This window comes from Ictalurus furcatus, chromosome 16 (genome assembly GCF_023375685.1).
Source record: "Ictalurus furcatus strain D&B chromosome 16, Billie_1.0, whole genome shotgun sequence".
NCBI lineage: Eukaryota > Metazoa > Chordata > Actinopteri > Siluriformes > Ictaluridae > Ictalurus > Ictalurus furcatus.
Window position 1 is genome coordinate 11,864,101 of NC_071270.1, and position 19,758 is coordinate 11,883,858.

Below are 19,758 nucleotides of genomic sequence, written 5' to 3' on the forward strand. Positions count from 1 at the left end.
ACGAAAAGCGTGCCGTTTCAGTGCCGAGTGTCACATGGCATTATGGATAATATACCGCTGCGCTTTTGCGCGCTACTCGAAGTGTTTACATATATAAAGGATACTAAGAAATATTGGCACATCCCTTAAGTGTAGCCTATACACACGTCCATTTCAGAGGATTAACAGCGCAGAGTGAGCGTAGGTGGTTTGAATGCGGTATTCTGTATGGCGTTATGGGAAATTTGTTTCCCTCTCCCGTCAGGTTGGACCAAATAACGATGGTCTAAGTGACTTTATTTGTGGGTCTAACTGTTGTATGTGCTTATTCAACATTGGGCATATTGTTATGAAATCATATAAGATAAACTAATTGCGCCTCTCCAGAATGACACATAACCCGAGGTTGGCCATTAAATTGGCTAATGTTTTTTAGACAGAGATGTGAGCCTAATATTACATTAGTATAGGTATATATATCAATGCACCGCCCAATGGGGAAAAAAATTGATAAATAATGAGATGTATGTAGACTCTACCTGCTTTACTTAAAACAATATATCATAGCTGATCTTGGATCACTTCTCAAAACCAGTCAGTGGGGCACCGGTACAGAGCTGCCATTTTTCGCTACATATCCTCCTCTAACGCAACTTTTATGTTATTTGGGCACGGCGCCATCTTCTGGTTAAACTACACATTGCGCATTAACGTTTGAAGATTTCCAGTTCAGTCCTGAGCTCCAGATTTCGGTGTTCATTTTGGTTTCCCCAGGGTTCTCCGGTTTCCTCCCACCTCTAAAGACATGCCAGTATGTGAACTGGCCCTGCGCATGAATGAGTGTATAAATGTCTGTATGGACCCCTGCAATTAACTGGTGTCCCATCCCATTCATTCAATCAATACTTACTAAAAGGAAGTAAAATTAATAATGTGCATGCCTTCCTCTGGACAAGGTGATCAAATTCTGTGACAGAAAGCTACATATGGAACATAATATGGATTCCTATCTCACAACGACCATTCGTTGCTCCAGTTTTCACTTAAAAACTTACAATGTTAAAATCTCAACAATGTTTCTCAGTAGCAGTAAAAGGGGGGAAAGAATTTTTTCACACTAATGACCCTGAGGCAGAGAGGCATGTGACCTGAAGAATCTGGTGGGGGCAGTGGGAAACGGATGTGGTGCTAAAAACCCTGAAAGAATTAACACAAACATCATCAGTGTACCATCACAAGCAGAACCCATTTCACTTACGCGATGCGCGCTCTGGTTCTTATAGTCTTTTTCGCTCAGCTGCTGAAGCCGACATGCCAGCAGATTCCCAGGCAGTGCGCTAACAGCGAAGCTCTGGCCTCGAGGCAGTGCTGTCCCGTTTGGAGCGGAGACGGTTCTGCATGCGGAGCTCGTTCTGGTCGGGGAATTTGCCAAGACGTGGCCGTGTCCGAGCAACCCGATGGCCCCCAATACCCGTTTAACGGGGTGGATGACAGGGAGAGATGGCCCCTCACCTTTTTCAACCGCACTTGCCGTTGTCTCAGAAACTTTATGGGTTTCGATTGCAGTGAGTGCGCATTTGGCTACTTCGGGACAGTTTGCACTGAAAGACGCGAGACGGTCAGAAGAAATATTTTCCAGCTTTCAAAGGCCGAAAGGCAGAAGTTCATCTCTTATCTTAATTTAGCCAAAAATACCATCAGCCCAAATTATGTGATAATTACAGGCATCTACAACCAAATGAGCAACTCATCCGCTGCAATGTTTAAAGATGTTTCCATCTACGATCTGTTTGTCTGGATGCATTACTATGTTTCCCGGCCCGCTCTGCTTGGAGGGGAGAATAATGTATGGATGCAAGTAGATTTTGGACACTGGGCCCCAGCCTTCTTGCCATGGCACAGGGTATTTCTGCTTCGCTGGGAACATGAGATAAGGAAAGTAACGGGAGACTTCGACTTTGCCATTCCATACTGGGACTGGAGGGATGCGCAGGAGTGTGAGGTTTGCACCGATGAGCTCATGGGCGGACAAAGTCCTCTAACTCCCAACCTCATCAGCCCATCTTCTGTTTTCTCCTCCTGGAAGGTAATCAGAAGAATTCACGTTTACATGAATTCATTTAAAACCATATTAAAATTAATCGGCACACACACACACACACACACACACACACACACACACACACACAGAGAGAGAGTGAGTGAGTGAGTGAGTGAGAGAGAGATAGAGAGAGAAATGGTTCTGAATTTTAATGGTTATTAGATGATTAAGTCTTCTTAGATAACAAAAAAAGAGTTATATTTGGAATCGTTTCTGATAGAGAAACACACTGAAGGGTTCACATAGAGGGTTAAAAGTTCCACAGAGGGATAACCAAAGATTCCTGAAGGGTTAAAATTTTTCAAACAGTGTAAAAGTCATATATGAGGTGTATTCTTTCCTTTGAAGAGGCCTAAGTCTGTAATGCTGATATTTAATTATGGCTTGCTTAGCCCACGATTGTCTTTTAATTTTGTCACAATATAACAAAGAATAAATGTCTTTTACATTACTTGGTTCTTGGTTTCATTAATGTTATATCTAAATAGCAGTGTCAATGTTAAATTCATTTCACCAGTATTCAACACATAATGACACAAACAAACACTGCAAGACTTTAAACGTTAACGTTATTGTTTGGTCACATATGGCTTCCTTAATATCAAGTAAATTATTTTGTATGGATATATTATTGTTTAATTCTAAATCTTATAGGTGATTTGCTCCAGAGAACCAGAATACAGTATGAGAGGTATCTTGTGTGATGGCACAGAGGAAGGACCTCTATTGCGCAACCCTGGGAACCATGACCGGAACCTGGTAGATGGACTTCCCACATCCTCTGAAGTGGACTTCACTCTCAGTCTGTCCCAGTATGACACTGGATCAATGGACCGCATGGCCAACATGAGCTTTAGGAACACACTAGAAGGTTAAATAAAATCGACAAAGTTACAAAACACCATTATCATAGAAGCACCAATCCAAATTTGGTTTTAAAAGATCAATAAGTTGATTTTCTTAACCAGACTCAATGCATTTTTTTTTATAAAGCTGTAGTGGTGTCTGTGCATCTGGGAGTTGTCATGCTAATGTAGACATTATGTTTGACCAAGGAGATCACCATCATTTGTATTTTGCTCTAGGGTTTTAGTTACTGATCCTGATGTTGTTCATGGAAAACAAAAGCCTTACAATATTTGTTTACTGTCATATCTCCAACTGTAATGCCCCTAATTGACCTAATTGAAATACACGATTTGACCAGGCAGGCTTTGGTAAAATTAATCATTCAAAACTGTTAGCACTTAACTTTACTTCCTTTATAGGTTTTGGAAATCCTGTCACAGGCATCGGGAACAGCAGCAAACTTGGCATGCATGCAGCACTACACGTCTTTATGAACGGCACCATGTCCTCAGTGCAGGGCTCAGCCAATGACCCAGTTTTCCTCCTACATCATGCCTTCATAGATAGGTGAGGAATAGCCATGTGAAATCGAACACTTCCTAGCTCTTAACAGCATATATGGAACATCTCTCATCTGTGTATAATCAAGATTTGCTTTGTAAATTAAGGCTTGTTTTGAGTTTACCCCTGTGTCCTTAGCATCTATGAGCAGTGGTTGAGAAGGCACCAGCCAGAAAAGTCTCACTACCCCACAGCCAATGCACCAATTGGCCACAACAGTGAATACTACATGGCGCCCTTCATGCCGCTCTACCAGAATGGGGACTACTTCATTTCCAGCAAAGAAATAGGCTATGAATACTCTTACCTCCAAGACCCTGGTGATATATTTTAGAGTTATATTTGTTTATATGATGAGAATTGCAAATACTGTTACTTCTGGCACAGGGTAGTCTTACTTGCTTTTTGACCAAGACATTTTATAACATATATACATATAATATATACTTGATTTTACTACCAATATATAAAACACAATTCATTGTCATTTTTTACATGTCATTTTAGGATACAATGTAAACAATGAGGCCATTCATAATCCTAACGATACACTTGAGCAGGGTATTGTGCTTCAATAATTGTTGAATATTTCACTGTTAAATTTACCAAAATAATTAAACTGTTTCAAGATACATTGAATATCCAACACTATCCACCCACTTACAGTAGTTACCATATTATTTTATGGCAGCATGAGCTATACATTTTCTCTATGTGTAGGCTTAGGATAATTGTTACAAATATAATAATTTAGGAGCGATAGGAGGTATTAAATGTCGCATTTAAGGCAGATTTAACATAGGCCTACAGTATAACAGATCTAGGATTCATAGGAAATCTATGAATTCCTTGGAATTCCATGGAATATGATAGAACTATTCACATATTTCATAAGATTGGTTCCGGTAAAGTATTATAGGATATGATTTTATATATATATATATATATATATATATATATATATATATATATATATATATATATTCATTTGTTATATATAATTTTTTTTGTTTGTTTTTTAAATATGATTGTAGGTCAGCGGTTTGTAGATGGCATCGTGTCCTATCTAGAGGAAGCGCGTGGGCTCTGGCTTTGGCTCCTGGGTGCCGCGGTCCTGGGCGCAGTTTGTTGTGCACTTTTGGCTGTGGCGCTGGCTAAACTCCGCAGACTTTTATCAAGACGAGGGAACAGAAACCCAGAAAAGCACTCGCTCATCAGCAGCTCCGAGGGCTCGACCGACTCTTACCAAGCCATGATGCCGTGAAGCGCGTGACCGCAAGGTGGCGACAGTGTCCATGACGTCTCATCCAGCTACACCAAATATTCAATAAGCGAGGAGTAGGAAAATATATACATGTGAAAGTTGGCTATGGGGCGAAACCGACTAAATCCATTATGATTGTATTATTATTATTATTATTATTATTATTATTTTATTTAAGAATAAAATGTAGACAATTAAGCCTTTATTTCATTCATAATCCTGAGGATGTATTTTAACATGATGCTTCAATAAATCGGATATTTCAGTGTTGAACTTACTAACATAATTAAAGTGTTTGTCAAAATACATCAGTTATCCGTCAGTTATTTCCCTGACTATTCTATGAGAATATCACAGCACAACATTTTCTCCAGTATATGTGAAGGCTTAGTGTACTAGTTCTAAATACAATCATTCCGGAGAAATGTGAGGTGGTTTAAATGCGGTATTAAAAACTCACATTCCGTTACAGACAGCGTTCGCATTGCTGGAGCATATGAGCACGTCTTTTCTGCTTAAGAGCACTGAATAAACGTACAAAATCTTGCTAAATATGTCCCTTGCGAATTGCTGATTAGGATCACCTGAGCAGAGTTAAACTCTGTATTTAAATATTTCAGCAGGAGGGTGAAATTTTTTGGTATTGGAGTTTTATGTTGTGGAGAGCAGGGTGAGTGGGCTGTAGCGCTTTTGAACTAGCCTTTTTCTTAGGCTTTGTTTAATTTAAGGTGTTGTATGTGTTTGTCTAAATTAAACATTTTTCCTTTATTTCTAGTGGTAACTTAAATATACACGATGCCTACTGAGAATTTGGTTGATAAGCGTATGTGCAAGTTCAAAAACCGAGGCAAGGATTCCATGGTAGGTTTTTAACCCATTGTTAAAACGAAGCATCCTGTTGGAAAACCCTTATTTGTGGCTAATTTGCTCCATTTCTAAAGAAAATGCGTGAGCGCAGAATCGCAGAGTGTGTGGAGCTTCGGAAAGCACAAAGAGTGGAAAGCATCCTGAAAAGGAGAAATATTTCTTCTCAGCCTGACGAAGAACTCCTGTCTCCAGAATACAACACTGAAAACCAACAGGTTGTAGCCTCATTATGCTTATGACCATATGAGTCCTTGGTGCTTTCTTGTAACTTGCCCTTAGAGTGACTTCTACCACTTCATTATTAGGTAATTTCAGCAACAATTGAGGAAGTTGTTGCCAATGTTAAGAGTGAATGTCCAGTGCGACAAGTGCAGGGTTGTCAAACAGCCAGGTAGGGTGTCCTCCTGTATCCTCTTCAATTACCATGTTCCAAGATCTTTGACATTTAATGATCATTGTCATTTTAGGAAGCTGTTGTCTCGAGAGAGGAACCCTCCATTAAAAGAAATAGTGGAAGCAGGCCTGCTGGCCCACTTTGTAGAGTTTCTGGGTAGGAACGATAGCCCCACTCTTCAGTTTGAGGCTGCCTGGTCACTTACCAACGTGGCATCAGGCACCTCATGGCACACTCAGCAGGTGGTGGAACATGGTGCGGTACCTGCCTTCATTGCCCTTTTGGCCTCGCCCATGTTAAACATAAGTGAACAAGCTGTCTGGGCCCTGGGCAATATTGCAGGTAACTTGTGACTTCCTGAAGGCCTTCAGCAATGTTTGCATACTTTAAGACTGCACACAAAACATTTGATGTCTCTAAGGCTCCTGAAGGTGTAAGATAAGGCTTTGAGGTATGTAAGTATTCCAGATTTGATGCTAAAGGTGTTCCCACAGGTGATGGCCCAGCATATCGTGATGCACTTATTGACTGTAATGTGATACCTGCGCTACTGGCTCGACTAACCCCAGATGTCCCTGTAAGCTATGTAATGTTAAATCTTCGTAACTGATTATTGGGTTTCATGGAGGAAAGGGAATTTAACTGTCTTCCACAGGTTGGTTACCTCCGCAACCTGACGTGGACCCTCTCAAACCTGTGCAGGAACAAGAATCCTTTCCCTCGCTTCTCTGCTGTCCAGCAGATGCTTCCCTCCATTATACAACTGCTTCACCACAGTGATAAATCTGTTCTGTCTGATGCATGCTGGGCCATCTCCTACCTTACAGATGGGCCAAATGAGCGCATTGATATTGTAATAAAGACTGGGGTTCTTCCACGACTGGTTGAACTTCTGGGCTTTGAGGAGCTTGCAGTGGTGGTAAACCATTAAATTCTACTCTGGCTTTTAATTTGGGCCTTGGTTTCATTCTAATAAATATGCAGAATGAGATTTGTATAATTAACTTGTTTTTGCTTGCCATGTCTATTTAGTTCTCTCTTGGTAATAAGTGCACCTGTTAAGATGGGTTTTTTTTTTTTCTTTTGAAGACTCCAGCACTTCGTTCTATTGGGAACATTGTGAGTGGTTCGGACCTGCAGACACAGATGGCCATTGATGCTGGTGTGCTGAGTTCCTTGCCAAAACTAATGCATCACCCCAAACCCAGCCTCCAAAAGGAAGCAGCTTGGGCTGTATCCAACATTGCAGCTGGACCACGCCAACAGATTCAGCAACTAATAACATGTGGTCTACTACCTCATCTTGTAGATATTTTAAAGAATGTAGGTGGTGAATCATCTCTTAAATATCCAAAACTTTTGGTATGGGCCAGTTTTAAACAGGCAGAATTACCTTGAGTCGTAATTTAATGGAGTGCATTTAAACTGCTTATACCACCACACTTATTCTGAAAGTGTGGAGTAATTTTCTAACAGGATGGCTCACACTAGTTTCAGCTGCAATTCAAATGACTTCTTTTGAACACTCGTTCAACGTGCTATAGTGGTTACCAATAAAATAACCACCCCTTCAGAGACTTGCATGGTGGACAATCCATGATCAAAGCCTAGTAAGCATTAAGGAAAGTTAACACTAATTGATGGTTTTGTTAGTAAAATACTTATGGAAGGTGTCAAGTGTTGGAGCTTTTAACAGCATGTTTTCTGCCATGGGAGGGTCTTCAGGATGAAAGAGATAATGCTCTCTGGCTTCTTGGTAACCTGATGAGCTGCCTTCTTTCTTATTGTCTATGAATGTTAAGAGAAAGGGAGGCTGGTAAGGAAATGACTGTTCCTACTTGTAGTAATCTGATAAGGGGATGTAATTTGTTCCATAATGTTAAATCAAAATATAAATGATTAAAAAGTAGTAGTCACCAAGTAAACTTTATACTTGGCAAATAATTGTGGTATAATGCATGATGGGCTGACCGCTTTGAACACCAGTTGGATACAATCTAAATTTAACAATCTTGCTTTCAGGCTGACTATAAAACTCAGCGAGAAGCTGTCTGGGCTGTCACAAACTACACCAGTGGAGGAACAGTGGACCAGGTGGTTCAGCTTGTTAAGTGTGGTGGTCTGGAAGCCATCCTAAATTTATTAAAGGTTAAAGATTCCAAGACTATCCTAGTCATCCTGGATGCAATCAATAACATTTTCTTGGTAAGGGTACCATTAATTTGCTGGGCCTGGTTACTGTTGCTTATACAAGTAAGCTTGCTTTTGTACTGTACAACACTGGCTGTTACTGTGCTGTATGACTACCAACCTGGTCTCTATGCTGTCCAACTAAGCTCCCTGGCAGTAATCTCTTCTCCTCCTCCTCCTCTCCCCCCCCCCCCCCCCCCCCCCAGGCTGCTGAGAAACTTGGAGAGGTTGAAAAGCTTTGTTTGCTTGTGGAAGAGTTGGGTGGGCTGGATCAGATAGAGTTGCTCCAGAATCATGAAAACAATGCTGTGTACCGTGCTGCCCAAGCACTTATTGAGAAGTACTTCAGCGAGGTGGGTTGAAGGAGAAAACCAAACCGTCTCATGCTGTGCATTTTGAATTGTTTCTCCCCCTTTTGGGTGTGGGTGTATGACTCATGTGATGCACTTTCCCTGTTATGTAGGATGGTGAAGATGAATGCCTGAAGACTGAGGCTACTGAAACAGGCTTTGTTTTTGGGCCTGCTGAGGTCCAGAGGAAATTTGACTTCTGATCATTTTATGCCTTAGTTTTGTATGAATAAACATTTTTTTTTTTTGCAGTACTTTTGGCAATTGGTGTTTGGAATATGCCTAGCTGGCTGAACAATGTCATGCACACTGGTACAACTATCATGGCTGTGCTCAGAATGAACTGACTCGCATCAGTTCTTTGGTAGGCAATCTGTATACCAACAAAGCTCATCATGTAGGTGTAGCTGATGCAATGGCAAATTAATGGAATTTATTAACTTGGTGTACTACTTATTCCTGACTTTGACCAAAACTGACTGGTTTATTTATTTTTATTTTTTTTTTTTATAGAAACCATTTATATAACCAACAAAAATGTAATGTCTTAACCAACTGGATGCAAATATGCAATAGCTGCTGCTGAATATATTTGGCAAATTTTGTATTAACCTCCCATCATACTACATAGGCCAACAATACAGTTTGTACCAATTAGACATTTAAGTAAGTCAACTTTTGTTTTTCTAATTTGTCCATATCCCCCTTCCCTCCAAAGTATGACACTATTTGGTAACTATAGTGACCTACCATTTGTTTGTCACTTCAAATACAATCACTGAAGAATGCAGTTTGTGGATGCACTTTCCCCTGGCTGCCATAATGAACATAACATTCATGGTCATATGGTGCATCATATCAGTAACTTCTCTAAAGTGCCCCAGGTCAGTCATTAATCAAATTCATATGTATTAATTTAAAATATTGTCCAAATAGATTAAGGGAGATGATGAATGCACTGACAATAGTGCTTTCCTCAGCATGCATTACACTGCCCTATGACCCAGAATAAGCAGCAGTTCAAAAATTAAATTTAATTTCATTGTCTGGCTTGCCATATCTCAGTGGAAGAATGTGTTTTGAATTCAACCTTCCTGGCTGGTAGCTGTATCATGATGGAGGAGAGCTGAGGAGACAAACTAATCACCACCTTTACTTTAATGTAACTGAGCAGATATCCTAACTTATTGTTGCACAAAATATTTTCCTTTGTCTATCTGTTCTTTATGCTTAGGCCAATATGGGGTTTTAGCCAGCTGAGAGTAAGAAATTACACTATCAAATTCAATAAAAAGAATACACACAGAAACTCAGTTGCCCATTTAACCTCCCATCAAGAGTACCAACCACACAGTGGATAAGAGCTCAAAACCCAATACCCGCTAACCCTACTGGGCCCCCACAACATTTGAGACATCTCTGGATACAGATGTGGTACATGTCTTTCTGAAATATTTTAGTTTTTGCTAATAAAATTTAGTCTGTAATTTTTAAGAAGTACCACCTGTTTATTCACACCCTGCTTAACTGACATACTTTGAGTAACACTCACTTCCAATGTTTTAGAATTGGTCCAACTTTTAATAACCATAATGTCCAACTTAAAGGTGTGATACTTTAAAGACATGGAAGGATAAACTATGGGAATGTGAAGAAAGTATGTGATTTACAGAGCAGGGTGCTAAAACCATGGCTATTTCCATAATAATCTAGTGTCAACTTGATATTTTACAGTTATGACAAAAGTAATGGACATCATAACATTAAACTAGATGACCCTGGCTATACTGCTTCAAGCAGTCTACTGTGGAAAATGACAATCATTCATAGCTTCTTACAATTAGAATATTAATTCTGAAACTAATTTAGAGAGAAGCAAACTGCATTTCTTATTGCAAAGTGGACAGAATTGTGAACACTAGAAATATTGGCCTTTATAGAATGTCTATCATGCATTGTGATGTTTCATTCTTTGTTGAATTAATTTAATAGGAAAAGGTCAGCAATATCTTACAGTACTGTATGTTCATCTAATCATCATCATCATCATCATCATCACTATCACTATCACTATCACACTCTCTTTTCTTCTCTTCTTCTTTGGGTGGACTGACTGCAGGTGGAAGGTCCAGCCGTGCCCAAAACATCGGCTCAGCTTTCTTTAAAACAATCTCAATCTTAGCAGCCATCATGTTCAGTGTGCTTTTACTTGTGTCGATAACCTATGAGGAAAATGAAAAGCCAACTTTTTAGTACTGAGCAATGTGTGTGTATAATCGCTTAACTCAAATACATTTTTATTTGTATAGAGGGTTTAACAACAGACACTGTCACAAAGCAGCTATACAGAAATCTGGATATAGATTTACATTTAGATCCCTAACGAGCAAGGAAAAACTCCCTAGGAATCCTTGAGAGGAACCAGACTCAAAAGTGACACAGGATAGTGGCACTGTAAATCAGTACCACTATTGTAAACAATGTGTTGAAAGGATGTTCATTATGAGCATCGTAGACTTGACACAGCCACTGTATATAATGAATTCTGAGATGCATGAATTTTAGTACTTACACCCCATAAAATTATCTTCTGTTCAAATTCCTTATCTCCGTCAAATATAATGTGGATATCCAGCTGCAACAGAGGGACGTACTTTCAGGATAAGGTAATTACATTTTTGAGATTGTTACTAGTATTAATGTTTTTGCATTTAACATTGTAGAAGCCAATACTAAATTTGATAGAAACATGTAAAACAACCAAAATGTGACCACAAAAAAAACTCTAAACTGTAGAATAAAAATATAGATGCATGGCTTAATGCTGCTGTACCTGGGTACTGTTCGCATCCACGTGGCTAAGCTCAGGGATAGAGTTTTTGGCATAGACCGTTATGGTGACCTGACTTCCTGTTTGGTGCCAATCGAACCTGCATGGCACAACCTTCTTACCCTGGAAACAGACATACACAAAAATATAATGTTCAAAAACAGTTTTCTTCAGAAACCAAATGTAGTAATCTGGGAAAACACTACTGTTGCTGGAGTTGAATTCTGGCAAACAGCCAAAATGAGGGGGGGGGGCATACTTACAAAAATTAAGAAGAGAGATGTTTTATTTTCTTTATAAACCATATGTATAAAATCACATTAGGTATATAAGGAGATGATTTAACAAACAGCCAGTCTCTATAAAGATGTTTTAATTGCTAGTTGGCCAGCTGTGTGTGTGCCCCTCACAAAGTAAATGTCATGCTTTGATCTGGTTTCTGGATATGTGGCATAGTGAAACAGACATAAGCCTAATAAATTTAGTCTCTAAATACCAGCTGTCTAAAATATTTATGCACACGCACAATGAGTGACACTGTAGAGGTTGCAGACAATGTTGTAATGGTTGAATACTAATCAAAATATGGTAAATTTATCAAAAGAACAAATGTACTGAATTAATCCACACATATTTAAGTTACTGCAATTATTTCACTAAGCAAACAGTTATAAATCAAGTAAGTGAAAAATTAGTCTTTTCAAATGCAGATTGACATTTACCTTACACTCATATGTGGGCATTACAGTTTCCCTTCACTGGAACTAGGGGGCCCAAACCTGTTCCAGCATGACAATACCCCTGTGCACAAAGTGAGCTCCATGAAAACATGGTTTGCCAAAGCTGAAGTGGAAGAACTCAAGTGGCCTGCACAGAGCACACTAATGCTCTTGCAGCTGAATGAGCACAAATCCCCACAGCCACGCTCTAACATCTAGTGGAAATACTGCGCTGTTTGTTCATTAGAATCAATCTCTTTTCAGCAGACAGCAAAGCCTGCATGAAAATCTCCTCTGAAACCCCAACACAGCACTAATACATTGCTATGTCAATTAGTGCCTGTTAGGTGTTCATGTATTCCCTGTTTTAATAGAATAAATGATTAACACTCAGTGGACAACAGGCTTTTAACATGTCATTTTGAGTCCTGGCCCAGATGTGCGGTTTCACAGTGAGTGAATGGAGTGTGGGCGGTTGGGATATGTCTAGAATAAATTAATTAATTAAAAAATCTCAATGTTTATTTTACAGTGTGCTCTTTGTCCCACGGTTGGAGCCTGCTGTAGGTGTAATTTACAAATAGTGTAAATAAACTGTAAGTATAAAGTTCTGTTTGATTATTTGCATTCATTTCTTAATTAGGTCGTTTATAAATCTAATCAGCTATCACTTCCTTCTTCCGCTGGCATCTTAGCTGCTTTTTATGATGAAATGGCAGACACTGCTAATGTTTACCTGATTTTTGAAAAGTCTTTTGATGCACATATTTATGAACAGAGACCGAAAATTAAACAAGAGTGCAGACCAACGCCCAAGATTTTAATAATTCAAAATTCAAGTTGCAAAAAGGTCCTTGGTAAACTCAATTATCTGTGTTTATTATTAGTCTTACATTCCAAATGCCTGTGAACAAGCGATAACTTGTTTGAACGATCACATTAATATAAACCTATCCTTCATGTTACATATGTAATAGTGAATAATTCATCGATGACGTGCGTCACAAATACCAAAAATTCAAATTTTATAAATGTAACTCAACGTAGCTTATGAAAGCGTTTCAACAGTTACTGATGACTTTATCTAGTTTATATTATACAGTGCCCTCCACTAATATTGGCACCCTTTGTAAATATGAGCAAAGGCGGCGGCGGTGAAAATTGTCTTTATTGTTTAACCTTTTGATGTTTTATTAAAATAAAACCACAAAAATACTCTGCTCTCATGGATATCAAACAATTGCAAACACAACACAGGTTCATTAAAAATAAAATATAGGTGTGCAACAATTATTGGCACCCCATGTATTCATATGGGAAAAATATATTTGAAGTTATTCCCATTGATATTTTACATTTGTTTTAGTACACTAGGACTAAGTTCCTGACTAGGAACAGGAAATTGTTCAAGCATGACTTCCTGTTTCATAGGGGTGTAAATATGACATAACACATAGGCCAAATTCCCTTAGTCATTCATAACAATGGGTAAGACCAAGGAATATAGCTGTGATGTGTGGCAAAAGGTTGTTGAGCTTCACAAAATGGGAAGTGGCTATAAGAAAATAGCACAAGCATTGAAAATGTCCATTTCCACCATCAAGGCAATAATTAAGAAGTTCCAGTCAACTGGAAATGTCATGAAGCAACCTGGAATTGGACGTGTGTCTATATTGTCTCAATGCACTGTGAAGAGGATGGTTCGAGTGGCCAAAAAATCTCCAAGGATCACAGCTGGAGAATTGCAGAAGTTAGTTCTGTCTTGGGGTCAGAAAGTCTCCAAAACTACAATCTGAAGTCACCTACATCACCACAAGTTGTTTGGAAGGGTTTCAAGAAAAAAGCCTCTACTCCCATCCAAAAACAAACTCAATCGTCTTCAGTGTGCCAGACACTACTGGAACTTCAAATGGAATTGGGTTCTATGGTCAGATGAAACCAAAATAGAGGTTTTTGGCAATAAACACCAGAGGTGGTTTTGGCGCACACAGAGAGGTAACCATATGGAAAAGTACCTCATGCATACAGTTAAATATGGTGGAGGCTCTTCAATGTTTTGGGGCTGTTTTTCTGCCAGAGGACCTGAACATTTTGTTAGGATACATGGCCTCATGGACTATCAAATATCAACAGATATTAAATGAAAACCTGACTTCCTCTGCCAGAAAGATTAAAATGGGCTGTGGTTGGAGCTTCCAGCAGGATAATGATCCAAAACATAAATCAAAATAAACACAAAAATGGTTTACTGACCACAACATCAAGGTCCTACCATGGCCATCCCAGTCCCCTGACTTGAAACCCATAGAAAACCTGTGGGGTGCACTCAAGAGGAGAGTCCATAAGAATTTGAAGGATCTAGAGAGATTCTGTATCGAGGAATGGTCTCAGATCCCTTGCCATATATTCTCCAACCTCATCAGGCATTATGGGAGAAGACTTAGCTGTTATCTCGGCAAAGGGAGGTATACTGATAGGGTGCCAATAATTGTTGCACACCTATATTTAGCAAAGATATCCATGAGAGCAGAGTATTTTAAAATTTTTTAGCAAAAGATCAAATGTTAAACAATAAAGACAATTTTTCATAGCCTTTTTTGCTCACATTTACCAAGGGTGCCAATATTAGTGGAGGGCACTGTATATATAATGACAGTCAATGTGGTGGTGTCTTTCAGTGAAGTCGGCATGGAATAATTTTTTCCCTTTTTACTCGCAGAAGTATCTATAAACTTGCTGTAACATGCTGTAACCTTATTTGTTGATGCAAAAGGAAAACACATTTTACTTTAGGAAAGGTAGTTTTCAGAACTGCTTGTAAATGGAAAAGGTCTAAATGTCAATTTAACAATTTCCCCTCATGGGATCAACAAAGTATATCTATCTAATGTCACTATGTGAAGAGAGTTCTCAGGCCACCAGACATAACTTAAAAACAAATTTGGACAATTCAGAAGAAAATCATCTTAACTGAAAACAGGCACTTATTTCCTGCAAAGAAGGCAATCTAGCATCACACTTAACCAATTATAATGCTTTACAAACACTACCTGACTTACTCAACCACTCCCATATTGAGGGTTACCATGCTCTGGAACCATTATATGAAATGTGGAAAGAAAAAAAAAAAAAAACATTCTCCAATACAATATTTGAAACATCACATAAAAGCACACACCATGTCTTTTTTCCGCCATAAGTGTTTTCCTTTGGTGCAGCCCTCCTGAGACAGAAAAGTGTTGAAGTCAGATGTTTTCCTCTTGCAGCAACTCCAGTATTTCATCCTTACAAGAAACCAGAGAAGATGCCAATACATTTTTAGCCAGCACTGTCTCAAAAATACTTGTAGAGAAATATTGGTAATTAGTTAACTATTTACCCCTCATGGAAGATTGGGACTCCAGCATGATACAAGCAAACTTCCTCATTGCTCTCTGTTCCACTGAAGGTCTAACAGAATGGTCAGAACAAAATATTCAATAATTAATTAGCTGAATGAAGATATTATATAGTTAAACAATATGTGCACAAACATACCTTAGTGCAGCCCCCATTTTTACAAGACGTACCAATCTTAATTTCATCGCCTTCCTCCTCTGTAAAACAAACATATGTCTTATTCCCTTCCTGAAGAGCAACAGAAACAGACAGGAAGAAAGAAGCTTGGCTGGTAAGTCTACATATTAGTCTTACTATCTTTGAAATTGGCAGAATTATTAATGTAGCTAAGTAATGCTGTGTCTGCACATAATCCTAGCCCTAATCTTAACCCCAGTAGGCAAAAGGAACCTTCTTGCTTTTTTTCAAGGCAGTTTTCAAGACCTTCAGATATTTGGTCTGCACAAATTCAGTATTAAACCTCCTCACCTTTTTCCTCAGGTGCATTATCTGACAGCTTGAGCTTTTCTAAAGCATTCTTAAGTGAAGCAGAGACTTTCTGTGGCAATCTTGATATTGGCTCATCTGGACTGCAAAAACAACAAGAAGAGATTTGCTATGTCTTCTCCTAAAATACTCTGATTTTAACTTACAAGCACTTCTTTGATGACATCAGCAAGGAAGTACATCTCAAGTGGTTTACAGCATTGGTGAGTAAACGTAGTGTGGGAACTTCTACTACCTTGGTCGCTGAATAGCTTCAACAGGTTTTGGTGCCTGGATGATAGACTCATTAAACTTTGGTTTAAGGTCATCAACATCCTTCTTTTCTCCAGATGTCCTGACCTCAGGTTTGATGGGTTCAGGGGGTTTCTCCTGGTTATGAGGTCCTTTTGTACAACCCTGAGGAAAATTTAGAAACAGTGCAAACGCCTGCAGCATTCATATCCATTACCAATAAAGAATTATTAGGCCCTAAAGTTATACTCACAGCAATACTGAGGAAATCTGAAAAGTCAGTTGTGCGTCTCTTACAGCACGACCAACCCTAATGAGAAGAAAATCAAACAGCATACGAATCCAAATAAGCATACTAAAAATAAATATGTAAATAAATAAATATATATATATAAAAAATACTGCTGAAAGTACTTTAAAAAAAATAAGTTTCTGTTTGCCTCTTCTTCATTTAGATACCTTCAGTGCATCGTGGAAAACAGGCACTCCTGGGTGATAAGTACATGCAGCTGTGGATAGGGAATTAAAGTTAGCTAACCTTATTTGTAAAGCTATAACATAGTAATAGCCTCTTTTAAACAGATAACTTAATATATCTTAGCTTACTAGCTACACAGCTGACTGGCTAACAAACCGGAAGTTTTTCATTTCCATGCCTGTTTGACAAAATGTGCTATAACTAACCAATAAAAACAAGCAAATAATTTTTATTTGGTATTTATCGCTGTCTTATCTTAATCTAGCCAACATTGTACCGTTATTTGTACCTGATGGTTCTCTAACTCAGTTGAAGAGCATGCAGCTAACCTTTTAGCTTTGCAAGATCACCAACTCACCGTCGAGATTCTTGTCAGGGTCAAAACGTTGCCCACATCCCTTATTATAACAAAGCACAGACATTATGTAGCCACATATATGTATATAAAGCTCAAAATTTTTACGAAAATAATGCTGAGCCAGATGAAGATTCAGTCGGTTCTAAAAAATCTACTTGCCGCTTCCTCCTTCGGCCATAACCGTATGATCTAGGGCTGAAAGTCGATCCCCAACCTAGTCGATTCTCTGATTCCAGGCATTAAGAATCGACTGCGTTCCCGATTTTTGCATTTATTTAATCTGTACAGGAAAGGGTTTTTTGTTGTTGTTGTTGTTTTTTTTTTTAAAACTAAAATAATAGCAACATTAAAAAATACATAATTACATTTACTGCAATTAAAATCTTAAGCAAAGATCTGCAATAAAATGTGTTTTAAAAGGTACAACAGAACCGTGGCCCTATAAAGTCACTGAGAAAACCCGTCTGGAAAAAATGACTTCCGGTCTGGAATATTTGTTTGTGTTTGGACGCTTGATATACCTAAAACTGAATCACTATCGACGCAGCTAGAATATGAAAAACTAACATGCCAAAAAGTAATATTGTACTTTATTGAATGCAATTTTGATTTTACAAATACAATATAAGTTAAAAAAAAACAAAAAAAAAAACAACAACAACAACAAAAAAAAACAGTGTCCACAAGGTAACGAGTGTGTAGTGGATGTATTTTCTGAATGTGGAGAGCTACGTGTAACGCATATAATGCTCATTCTATGCTTTCTGTATCTCCTTGCTGTCCTCTATAGGTCATGATGGAGAATGGCTGCCCCAGAGGCACTGGGTTTGTCAGCTTTTCATCTCCTGGTGAAGCCAGAAAGGCCATCTTGGAGATGAACGGCAGGTTGTTGGGCAGCAGGCCAGTGTTTGTGACTCCAGCTCAGAGCAAGGAGGAGCATGTCCACACAAGGCTAAACACAATATCCAGCCACAGCGTGAGTCACAGCTTTCTGATTGTGTATCAGTTTTGTGTTAAGTGTAAATATACTGGAGTTGAGAGAGTATAATATAGATATACATATACATACCAAAACTGATAGATGTTTAATGCCGTTTAGCCTGAAATCATAACTCAGTCTCTGTAACTTTGCAATAGTTATCATTAGCTAAATTGTACTTACTGCCTAGCCAATTTATGTTCACTACTGAAACAAATGCTTGTTGAACTTGGTACTAACAAAAAACAATAAATAGAAATTAGCTAAACGTACTGATTGGATGCCAAAATGATATGATTGGATGCTAAAGTGAAATGATTGGATGCAGCTACAGATGCAGCTCCAGAGCGTAGGGGAGAAAAGCAGCAGGACAAGAACACAAGCAGAGCGCAAACCACACCGCAGCCCATGGATGCACAGGTACTATACTGATTATACTTCCAGGGACTTTTATTATTTGAACCAGGTTTTGGTCAAGTGCTGTCTCACAATTTTAGCTTAATAACTGGCTTAATACTGAGTGATCGATCAGTATGTATTATTAAAGCCCACAGTGCAAACACCCACATGCACACACTCAAACATTAGATATTGACTTTGCTCTCTGTTCTATAGAGAGTCGATCTCTTTGTGAAGAATCTAAACAAGAATCTGAACAACGCTAAAATAGTGTAATGTTAATACAATATTGTGATAATATTATAAACCAAAGGTTTGACAATTTTTGTGATATATATAAACACACACACGCACACTGTGTAGAGTAACACAGCTCTGCTTTTCTCTTTCACGTCGTCCCTCTGTCGCACCGTCCCACTGGAGGAATAAATAAACATTACAAGTGCAAAATGTTACAGCAGTAACAGCAGTAAATGTGCTGAATCTTTAAATAATAAGTAAAAAAATCCACCTTAATTAATTGGAATTTTCATTAGAAATGAAAGAGACACCAACTTCCATCCATCCATCTTCTACCGCTTATCCTTCTTCAGGGTCATGGGGAATCCTGGAGGCTATCCCAGGGAGCATCGGGCACAAGTTGGGTACACCGTGGACAGGGTGCCAATCCATCGCAGGGCCCAATCACACACGCATTCACACACTACGGACGTGCCAATCAGCCTACCAGCTGATTGGACTGGGGGAGGAAACCGAAGTACCCGGAGGAAACCCCCGCAGCAGGGGAGAACATGCAAACTCCGCACACACAGGGCCACGGCAGGAATCGAGCCCCTGACCCTGTAGGTGTGAGGCAAACGTGCTAACCACTAAGCCACCGTGCGCCCTGAGACACTAACTTGAAGAGAGAATTGTAATAATTGAGTGTTGTTCATAAAACCATGAAAACAGATCATGTGTGTAACAGTACACTGCTCAGAGAACATGGCAGACTCAGGTTAAGGATGCGTGTGAGATTGGTGCTCGTGCCCATTGGCACAGTCAGTGGGCAGTAACGTAAAACTTAAATAAACAGAAGTTCAGCTCTTCAGGTTGCTCACCACTTATCCTGCTCAGCTTCGGCATTTACTGAGAGGAAAATCATAAATAAGGCATTATGAGCACTACCAAAGTGAATCGAGCTACTACAAACTGTCACCATCATCATTATCAATCTTAATTAAATAATTCAGAAACTGATAGTGACTACGTTTTACTCGAGTGAGACTCATCAGACGGTTTTAGTTAAGCACTGGCTGTTTCACTATTATTTTTCGAGTTCACA

General features: G+C 39.0%; 4 protein-coding genes across 4 annotated transcripts; 3 read left to right on the top strand and 1 right to left on the bottom strand.

Moving 5' to 3' along the window:
• The first annotated feature begins 1,090 nt into the window (after positions 1-1,090).
• LOC128620020 (tyrosinase-like) lies at positions 1,091-5,000 on the top strand. The gene is made up of 5 exons (XM_053644630.1): positions 1,091-2,065; positions 2,735-2,951; positions 3,349-3,496; positions 3,629-3,810; positions 4,525-5,000. Exons 1-5 carry the CDS (start codon positions 1,241-1,243, stop codon positions 4,752-4,754), a joined length of 1,602 nt encoding a protein of 533 aa, XP_053500605.1. The 5' UTR covers positions 1,091-1,240; the 3' UTR covers positions 4,755-5,000.
• Positions 5,001-5,546: 546 nt separating this feature from the next.
• On the top strand, positions 5,547-9,703 carry kpna7 (karyopherin alpha 7 (importin alpha 8)). Its single transcript, XM_053644649.1, has 10 exons — positions 5,547-5,615; positions 5,696-5,836; positions 5,927-6,012; positions 6,089-6,357; positions 6,510-6,592; positions 6,671-6,934; positions 7,105-7,338; positions 8,038-8,220; positions 8,412-8,558; positions 8,669-9,703. The coding sequence occupies exons 1-10, from the start codon at positions 5,550-5,552 to the stop codon at positions 8,756-8,758; spliced, it is 1,563 nt and encodes a 520-aa protein (XP_053500624.1). The 5' UTR covers positions 5,547-5,549; the 3' UTR covers positions 8,759-9,703.
• A 418-nt stretch (positions 9,704-10,121) lies between these two features.
• Positions 10,122-17,261, bottom strand: chordc1b (cysteine and histidine-rich domain (CHORD) containing 1b). Its single transcript, XM_053644646.1, has 11 exons — positions 17,057-17,261; positions 16,680-16,729; positions 16,474-16,530; positions 16,225-16,385; positions 15,972-16,072; positions 15,642-15,700; positions 15,484-15,554; positions 15,283-15,388; positions 11,389-11,508; positions 11,128-11,190; positions 10,122-10,777 (listed from the first exon to the last, which is right to left on the bottom strand). Exons 1-11 carry the CDS (start codon positions 17,118-17,120, stop codon positions 10,586-10,588), a joined length of 1,044 nt encoding a protein of 347 aa, XP_053500621.1. The 5' UTR covers positions 17,121-17,261; the 3' UTR covers positions 10,122-10,585.
• Positions 17,262-17,595: 334 nt separating this feature from the next.
• On the top strand, positions 17,596-19,590 carry LOC128620030 (uncharacterized). The gene is made up of 4 exons (XM_053644651.1): positions 17,596-17,633; positions 17,847-18,032; positions 18,364-18,455; positions 19,028-19,590. Exons 2-4 carry the CDS (start codon positions 17,850-17,852, stop codon positions 19,278-19,280), a joined length of 528 nt encoding a protein of 175 aa, XP_053500626.1. The 5' UTR covers positions 17,596-17,633; positions 17,847-17,849; the 3' UTR covers positions 19,281-19,590.
• Positions 19,591-19,758: the final 168 nt, after the last annotated feature.